A 10114-nucleotide genomic window follows, 5' to 3' on the forward strand; every position below is an offset into this window, starting at 1 on the left:
CGCCTTACAATCGTATGAGGGGATCTCTCTTCAACCACCACGCTATTACAAGAGAAAGGTATTGATAATCACAACATGTTCGACATGATCCTTATGTCATAAAGAGGAGCGATTTTTAAACTAAATTGAAATACTTGCCTGCCATTAAGGCGATGGATATAGGCTAAGCAACTAACCCTGATTGTAAACAAGCTATTTCGAAAGTGAATCCCGTATTTATATGAGGGATGTGGAATATATGTCACTCCTGAAACTTTGCTGCATGTACAGGTTATGTGGCTGTTGGTCCTGTTAGCAGCACGTAAAACAACTTTTATTTAAATTCTGAATCGATTATAGCCTGCCTAGAAAGCGAGCAAATAGCGCTTTCATCTAACGCTAATCACTAAAAAGTTGTCACTCACTTAAACTTATCGCAATCTCACGATTCCGTGAACTGCAAACAATATCTTATTTACATCGTGTCTGTGTGTGGCGTTTAGCTTTTAGTGAATTCTGACAGTGTCACCCTGTATCTATTTATATATTTCTTTATTAATATTTGAATATATTATTATCTTATATCAACCATTTGCACACACAAGCATTATCCGGCTTCGCTCCTCCCGACCGCAGACGCAGGTTTACAAGCCACTTTTTCCTGCGTTTTTCAATCAGTTTCTTGACTTTTCCCCACTTATGAACAACACACTTTCGAACACGATAAAAGCTCCTTGTGGTTTCTCGGTTTGTCCGATTTGAGCATCCATAAACAACGCAAAACACTAGCATTTTGAGTTTCCGCTAGCAATTTCTACGGAGAAAAATCACTTCCTGCCCTCCAGCCGCATTTCGCGCCTCATCAGAATCACGTGATTGCAAACAACCTATTCCCCTTATGAGCAACACATTTTTGTACATGATAAAAGCTCCTTGTGGTTTGTCCGATTTGAGCATCCATAAACAATGCAAAACACTGGCATTTTGGGTTTCTGCTAGCGATTTCTATGGAGAAAAATCACTTCCTGCCCTCCAGCTGCATTTCTCACAGGCTTTATTAGCTGCACCTGTGCTCACAGCTTGCCCTTTGTTGCATACAGCTGTACTGTGCAGAGGACTGAGTTTTACACCTTTCATTCTGTTTTTCCTGCGCATGCGTAATTGACCATGTAAGTGCCTTTGTTTGATATTTAAAATTTATTTCGTATGACTTAAGTTTGGCCTAAATGTGTTTATTTTCATGCTTGCTATATTTCGTGTTTAGGCATGTGCTTTAGTTATTTAAAGGGGTGGTTGACTGCTTTTTTTACTTGGCTTTATTGTGTTTATGGGGAGCAGTGTAGCATGTCTTCATGCTTAAAGAGTTGCAATCGCAATCAAGCACACCTTTAAATGTGCATTTGATGAACTTATAGTACGAGTAGATAGTCTCATGTATTGTTTAGATTACATTATTGCCTGTGAATTCAATGTAACATTGTAGTTGCCTTGTGCCTGAATTGGCATTGTTTATTGGGAAACTAAAACTCTGTATTTCTCTGTTCCCTTGTAGAAATCACTCGCATACACACACTCATAAGACACTACTTGAGTCTCACATTTGTACACAATACCTGCTTGGATGTGTAATAAAATCTCCTATACCTGATTTGACTAGACTGGACCTGTTCTTACCGACAGTCCCACTGGCTTCAAGCTAGCAACCTAAGCATTCCCGCTTCCTTTTTTTCACCAAACTTTTCCACTAGATAAAATTCACTCCCTATTAATTTCCAATGCAGTAATATTTGACCATGAACAATACAAGTGACTTTTTCCAGGACCATTTAACCTTTTCAAGAGAATTCCAAGATTGTTTTTTTTGTTTGTTTTTTGTTTTTTTAAGAAAAGGATTAACAAAGCTGTGGTCATAATTCATGTCAAAGACACACTACCAAAGGCACAGTTAATCAACAGAGAACTTATAATCATAACACATAATTTAATATAATTTGTTAAAAATTTCCTAAACTCAGGTCTGCTGAATGATATTAAAGCTTACTGTACTTGTATGATGTGAACTTCTTCAAAATTTCAACTTATGGATGATTTCATTAATTTCCTCTACTGTTTGCTGATTCTCACTACTGTAGGTATCACGGTAGATCACATTTTGGTCTAAGTTTAAGATGGACTTTGAGTTGGTTTTTCACTGTTTCCCTGTTCTGTTTCCTTCGTTTGCTTTTGTTACCATGGTTGTTTGTTTGATAAACCACACCTGTTTCTCATTGCTTTCATTGGTTTGTGTTGGTGTATACTTAACCTGTTTGTCTTTGTTCCATCTTTTTGCTGGTTGTTCTGTTCATGTGTTTTAATATTTGAGAATCCTGAGTAACTTTATTTTTTTAACTGTTTGAATAAATTGAGACTGCTGCATTTAGCTAGATCCTGCTCTTTTATCCCTGCTACAACCATGACGTCACAGAAAGATGGAACCCTACATATGGATCTAGCAGCTCCTAGACCTTGCTCGTCTCACTTGTAATGACGACGACAGACTCTGTGTGCAGGGGCAGGAATCAGCACTCAGATAAAGGCATGCCTGTCCAGAAATGCTCCTCAAGGGACGTTTGTGGAATATGCGGATCCCCTTCGCCATCGGCGAGAGAAAGGAGGATCTTTACTCACCCACAGTCCAGCCCACCCAACAAATCAGCAAGCCCTCCTTGGAAATTGAACCAGAGCCCACCGCAGACCGAGAGCCAGAACTGATGACCCCTACAGACCATGTGCCAGAGCTTAAGCCCTCCATGAAGCCAAAGCCTGCTGACGCATCCATCCCAGGGGACAAAGTCGTCCTATCAGTCTGACCAAGTACGTGAGCCAGCAACACCGTGTGTTCCAGTGGGTATGCTCATGGAGTTTGAGGGCATGGAGTGGAGCCACGCCCACACTCCCATCACTGAGGGTGAGCTGCAGCAAGTATTAAATGAGGATTTATTTCCCAAAACCTCCCTTCCCCACTGGTTCTGCCTAGCCCTAAGTCTCCTGTATCTCCACTGATTCTGCCCAGCCCTGAATCTTCTGTTTCTCCGCTGGTTCCACCCAGCCCTGAATCTCCCATGTCTCCCTGGTTCCGGCCAACCCTAAATCTCCTATGTCTCCGCTGGTTCCATCTAGCCCTGAATCTCCTTCGTTAACCAGTACAAAGTCTCCTTAGGTGACATTGCTCCAGCCCAGACCCCCTCTCTCTCCTCTCTGATAAATTCAGCCAGTTCTTCAGCTCTGCCTTCACTGTATCCCTTCAGTCTCTCAGTTCCTCCATCAGTGCCTCCATTCAGTTGCTCTGAGTCACCTGGGGGTTCCAGGTCTCCAGCTCTGTCCCCTGGCTACACCTCAGGCCTCCCAGACTCCACCTTGGCCCTCTGACTCTTCGGCTCCCCCTGGGCTTCATGCTCCCTCAGCTCCACCGAGTTCTGTCAGTCCTCGGACTCCACCGGGCTCCCTTGTCCCTCTGGCTCCAGCTTGGTCAGTTGTCGACCTGCCTCCACCACGGTCTTCCAGTCCTCTGGCTGTGCCTCATCCCTCTTGTTCTGCCGGGCTCCCCCTTCCAACTCCACCTCAGTACTCACTCCCTCTAGCTCTGGCCTGGCCTGCTGAGCCTCCATCTTCACCTCAGTCCTGTGAGCCTGAGCCTCTGCCTTGGCCCTCAAAGCCTCAGTCACCCTGGGTCTTTGGCTCATTAGTTCTGCCTGGGTCTCTGCCACCCTTGTCTCCACCTCAGTTGGTCGGGTTCCTGACTACACCTTGGCTCCTCCCACCATCATCTCCTCTTCCCTTGATCTTGGGGTCCCTTCTGCCAGCTCCTCATCCTAAGCCCCCTCCTTCTCTCCTCTGTTGGACTTATGTTAAGGTGCGTGGACACAACTTTGAGAAGGGGGGTAATGTCACGGTAGATCATATTTTGGTCTGAGTTTGAGTTGGTTTTTCACACTTTCCTTTTTTCTTTGTCCTATTTTTATCGAGGATCTCCTCGATAGAAATCGGGTTCTGGGTTGCCCACCTGGATTGCAGGGCCCCACGCAATTGACCTATCGGTAAGCCCCGCCCCCCTTAGTTACTGTTGCTCACTCGGACAAACGGAGTTGCTCACTGTCTTACAATGTCTTACAGCTGTCAGTGAAAACCTTCTTCCGAGGTGTTTCAGATAAATTTGGGACACAGATGGACCTTCAATTGGGACTTAAATATGCCATGGAGGGATATATAAAAGATGTTAAAATAAATATGTAAAAATACAGATCACAATGCAAACGGGAGAAGTATGTTATGGTCGTCGCGATCGCAATGACAACATCCCGGATCAACACCGTTCATATACCGTAAAGTAAGATTAAATTAATTTACATTTAACCAGATTAATATGGAGAGGCACTCTAATATAGACCTTCATTTAAAGGGGTCATATGATGCGATTTCAAGTTTTCCTTTCTCTTTGGAGTGTTACAAGCTGATTGTGCACCGTTCATATACCGTAAAGTAAGATTAAATTAATTTACATTTAACCAGATTAATATGGAGAGGCACTCTAATATAGACCTTCGTTTATGTTTTTGACTTTCACTGCATGGTGCATGACGTGAGAACAGTTCGCTATTAAGGTTTGTACGTTAGCATGGACTCACTAACTTTAACGCTAACGTTAGCTAGTTTTAGCCAGAGACACCTTGCTGAAGCACAAGATAGCATTAACGTTCTGCTTGAGAAGATGAAAAGTGTAATTTAATGAGAGTATGACAACCAGAAAATGAACGCTTTTGTCTTTATTGTGATTGGGGTTGAATGCTTAGGGACATTTTGCTCTGTTTTGGCTGCTCTGTTTAGGAAATGGAATCAAATAAATTACATTGTCTATCCTCTCATGATACCTGAATTTAATGATAAAAGTACCCTTGGCACATCGTTTTCCCATTTTTGTAGCATAAACACTAGGGTTGGGCCGATAGACGATGCCATCGTCCATCGCCGATGGCTGACAGACATCACGATGTTAAGCTGACATCGTGATTCCCCCCACCCCCTATGAATAAATAGCCTACGAGACGGGAGGATAAAAAAAAAAAAGCAATACTTTTTCTTGCAATTATATCATTAGGTAAGTATAGGCGACTGTATATAAATTGCGGGCATCAGGGAGCAGCTATTGAAACTGCTTGAAAGGCGCTGAAACCTAAAGATGTCCGAGTTCCGCTCCCCGTGCGACTGATACTTGACTGCCATTGGCTCATCTGCATTTGAGGGGAGGGGCTTACCGATAGGTCAATTGCGTCATTTGCATGGTGCCTAAACACACTACTGATTAGAGCATAGCAGCAAAATCATAATTTTACAAGCAGAGTTTATTGGGAAGCAAACTCACGTTCAGAGTCTTCACCCTTAAAGTAGCCGATTAGGCGTATGTCTTCATCCATTCGTTCAAAGGCATGTTGTTCCATTGGGTTACTGATCAACTCCACTGGGTCCTCCAGCAGCTGAAGAATGTGAAACACACAGCACTGAAAATTAACTGGGAAATTAAGTCAAAAATATTATTTATATAAGAAATATATAATATCAATGAAATAAAAAATGTAAATGTATTTAATATTGCTTAATCAACTTAATACATTAATTTATACCACCAAAACTACTTTATACAGGGTAAATATGTAGAAATGACTCTTTAAAGTAACAATTGCAGGTTACCACTTTTGCAGTGAGAGAGCCATATTAGCAAATCCATGATTTCAAAAGTTGTTTAAATGGTAAAACATTTTTTTTTAAACACAGCCACAGTATATGCACGAAGTTGTTTAGCCTAAACTTTGTACTATTTAAAATGATATTTTTGCAAAAAGTAACTATAAAATACAATAATAGTGATCGAAAACAGGAATCTTATTATACATTTGTGCTGTAATTGAAGAAGTATAATCGTATATGCTCTGCTAAGAAATCACAAAAACAGCTGCAGACAGAGACCCGACACTTATCTAGCTCAGCAAATTTTGCTCACATCAAGCAGGAATTCAACCAGAGTATCTGCAGAGAGCTCTCCATCAAACTCAATCACTCTTTCATCCTTAAACACATAGATGCTTCCTTCCTCCTCCAGACCTAATGGACAAAGATCACATGATTCAGTGAAGATGCTGTGTGTCAAACCTCAACAATACCAAGACATATTGGGTGTTTGTTACTGAAATGCTAAAGAAAGAAAACTTTATTATCTAAAAAGTAATGTAATTATTACAGTGACTCATTGGAACAAAGCCTCTTACCAAGCTTCTTGGCAACCTTAGCATCTCTATGCGAGTCTACCAATCCAAAACCAATATCCTTGTCTTCGAGAACTTGAGCAGCAAGCTGGTGATGCATGGAAGAGAGTCGTCATACTGTGAGAATTGTATACTGTTGTCTATAATAGCAATTCAGTATGGAGCAACACTTGCACAGTATATCTAAGGAGTCTGGATCAGTTTTGTATAATGTATGGCTGATATCGGCATAATCGAAACTATACTTGATCAACTTTATCATAAGCAGACCCAGCACTGGTGTTTGTGGAGCCTTTGTCAGCCTCCAAATCAGGTCAGTCTTCACACTAAATTGCACATCAGGTTCTGTCTAGACACAGAAAGCAGATGTACAGTCTGACACCCTGGTGCAGTCAATTGTAACTCTGATACATTTTATATGGAGCAAACATCTTAAACAATTTTGGATATTCAGGTTATAGTACTTCACAGCTATTTATCCTGAAGAGCCTTTCTCAGATACAGTATCATCAAGCATATTTTCTAAGTTTATTTTATAAACTTTATCATATTTCCAACCGAGGGGTATTTATGCATGTTCCAGGGATCGCTTATAGGTAAAAAATTGGGTAAAAAAAAATGGAAACTGGGTCAATGACAAACAGCTAGTGTCCAAAATGTAAAAACAAACAACAACAACAAAAAAAAGAAAAAGAAAAAAACTTGTAAAAAAAAAAAAAAAAGTACTTTAAATGCATGCAAAGTTGGTATAAGTGTAACGTTTGTATCATACTATATCATACAAAACCTTTCATACCACTTTAAATAAAAATTTTATTAAAATTTTTTTATTAACCTTACATGACCATCAAGTAAAAACTGATACATATTTTTCATACACGTTGAAAACATTTGTGTACACATTTTAACCATTAAAATTAGGTTTTGCAATATATTTTTTAAAAAGATACAAATATTTTACAACCTGAACTAACTTTGTCATGTCAGAAAATGTGAAACTACCAGATATTTTAAGAGACTTATTGACATTGACACTGAAATTGATATCATTTCCTTCAAATTAATTTTAAATGAATCATTTAAAAAAAATCCTGCCGGTTTCAACATGTTGTGTGTACCACATGAGACCTCCTCCCACCCAAATAAATGTTCATCATAATACATATGTTGGTCTGTTCTAAAAGTATACCAAGCAATATATCTGTTCTTATTAATCCACTAAATTGCTCACTCGCCTCTTTCTCTCAATAATTTCTTACCTCCAGAAACCCCATCTCCCCCATGCGAAACTGCTGCTGGAGCTCCTTATCTGAAGGCAGGGGTTCATGATACAGCAAACACATCATGTCGTACTTCTTTAATGCCTTCTTATAGTTCCTCTCATTGACATTAAGAACTCTGTCCTTGCCATCGAAACTGGGAAACTCCAGACCCTCCTCTGCAGAAGAGTACAGGAGAAAATCTATGCAGGAAACCAAGACAAGCCAGATGGACAGCATAGTAGCAATGGTTAAACAGGTGAATAAAAAGAAGAGTCTGATGGAAAGAGTCCAGGTAAGATCCTGCAGGACAATGAGCCTGACCAATAAAATGAGACTCAATGTGAGTCTCAAAGAACTCAAAGAGTTCAAAGAACTCTTATGTGTAGTTCTTCAACACTGAAAAACATCTTATGTTCTCTTCCTCATTCTGCAACCTCACCTTTTCCCAACAATTAGGCAAAGACATGATAGGATAAGATATTTGATAGACATTCCAGAGAGTATTCCCCTGGTGAATTTAGGCCTCTTTTAGTGACCCAGTCATTTAAAAGCTAAAAATAAATCATGATCTGAAGAAAAAGAGGACAGACATAAGTACCATAGGGAATAACAGTACAAGTCTCTCAACATGTAGATGATAATCATTGTGACAAAAATCACATTATAGGTCACCTGAACACATGACAAAGAGTATGTATCCATAGTTAGGGTACACTCTCAGAAAAAAAGTTTGCAACTTTGCAAAGAAAAGAGATATAGGTATAAAGTTTAAATATAATAAGAGCATAATTAAACAACAAAGGAGGAGCAGATGTCAAAAACAATGGGAGGAAGATAGAACAAATAGCTTTATAGCATTCAAATAAATTCAGGGTTAGGTAGAATAACAAGGAGAATTAAAAGAGAAACCATAATCTCTAGATTTAGGTTTAGACCGGTGTTATTTTAGGAGGGTAAGATGGAAAAGAAGCCCCCTTAAGAACAATGTCCATATACTGATAAACTGTAACACATTTATATATATGTTTAGCATGTAGAGGATCATTATGCATCACCCAACAGACTATTATGGAAATCAAATTGAAACAATTACCAGTTTAGCTGTAATGGCACACAAATTAAAAATATGAAAGGGAGTCATCTTGCCCCACCATTGAGGCAAAAATGATCCCCTATGGGGCAAGAAACCCCCAGGGGCATCTGACCTTTACAGAACATTTTATCTAAAGGCCAAATGAATCCTAATAATTGACAAAATGGATTGTTTCTTAATGACAAATAAAGTATAAAGCATAGTTACAGAGAGAGGTATCGGAAAGGCAATTACATTCAACACTTTTTAGCTGAAAACATGTCACAATATAGCAACAGTTACAAAGCAGTGAGAATGAACTCATATTACCCCACCAACCACCAACAACAGAGCATATAAAATACCATTTTTTTATTATTAAGTAAAATACCGCAACATGACAATACAAGCAACAATAAAATCAGAAATGGACTTTCACTGTCAGCTCCCGCTTAATAGAGACGGTCTGGGTTTCGTGATCCTGGTTCACACGCCTTTATCCATGCAGGGCTTTTCAGAAAGTCAGCGCGTGTGACAGTATGAGATTGAGTGCTCAAAACTCACGCTACTGTGACCTAATGCATTTATTGTATTTTGTATATAATAAACTGACGGATAAATGTATTATTATGAGACAGAACGCAGAAGTTTACAGTCACCGTAATGTGGGAATTATGATCACGCAATATTGAATGATATCGGCAGAGAATCGACTTTCTGTGAGTCAGAAATTATGGTTCTATTCTATTTTTATTTTTATTTTTTTTAATTAGGCAAACGTGTTAATACATAATGTGCACACTTTTGGTGTAAACGTTTGTATGTTGTGTAGCGAAGCACTGATCAAAATGAAATGGAAGTAAACATGATTAAATATGTACAGGTTTGTGTCACGTTATTCTATTCAAAATATCATTAACTCCCGATTAATTTTGCATTCCTGGCAGAAATAAGAACTATTATAGTGTCATTGTAACCAAGTATTAGCCTATCATAAATGGTCAAATATTTAAGCTATCTAATCTCGAGGTCAAATCAGAATAATTATTGTAAAAATATTTCTGTAACAGCAGCCAAAAATAATCTACATATTTATAGCTCCACTGTGATTTGTGATATTTTCAAGGGGTTAGAAGAAAAAAGGAAAAAGGAAAAATTCATAACATCCCCCCTCTGGTTTGTTCACAAATCACACTCACATTCACATTCACACATCATACATTTAACACACACACACACACACACATACACACACACACACACACACACGTTTACTTGGCTATCGAAATGTGAACATTCCAAAAAGACGACTTCTGTTTTTTATACTGAGCTAATTATAAATACTATAACCTAACCCTAACCCTAACCCTCACAGAACATTTTCTGAATTTTAAGATTTTTATTTTCTTTATTTTTATATATCGTTTTGACAAATCAGGATGTCCCTGTATGTCCACAAAAGGATTTTTTTTTTTTTTTTTTTTAGTCATGGGGGTTTTTTTTGT

The 10114-nt window shown here is 39.0% G+C and overlaps 1 protein-coding gene across 1 annotated transcript in view; it reads right to left on the reverse strand.

Moving 5' to 3' along the window:
• Positions 1-7867, reverse strand: part of LOC107667646 (calsequestrin-2-like) — a 12364-nt gene extending 4497 nt beyond the window's left edge. Inside the window, exons 1-4 of the mRNA XM_016459369.1 lie at positions 7535-7867; positions 6279-6363; positions 6014-6114; positions 5378-5489 (exon numbers count right to left, since the gene is read on the reverse strand). Coding sequence (XP_016314855.1) covers positions 5378-5489; positions 6014-6114; positions 6279-6363; positions 7535-7774 — 538 coding nt within the window. The 5' untranslated portion in view covers positions 7775-7867. The remainder of the gene's footprint in view (positions 1-5377; positions 5490-6013; positions 6115-6278; positions 6364-7534) is intronic.
• Positions 7868-10114: the final 2247 nt, after the last annotated feature.

This window comes from Sinocyclocheilus anshuiensis, unplaced genomic scaffold (genome assembly GCF_001515605.1).
Source record: "Sinocyclocheilus anshuiensis isolate Anshui unplaced genomic scaffold, SAMN03320099.WGS_v1.1 scaffold1305, whole genome shotgun sequence".
Taxonomy (NCBI): Eukaryota; Metazoa; Chordata; class Actinopteri; order Cypriniformes; family Cyprinidae; genus Sinocyclocheilus; species Sinocyclocheilus anshuiensis.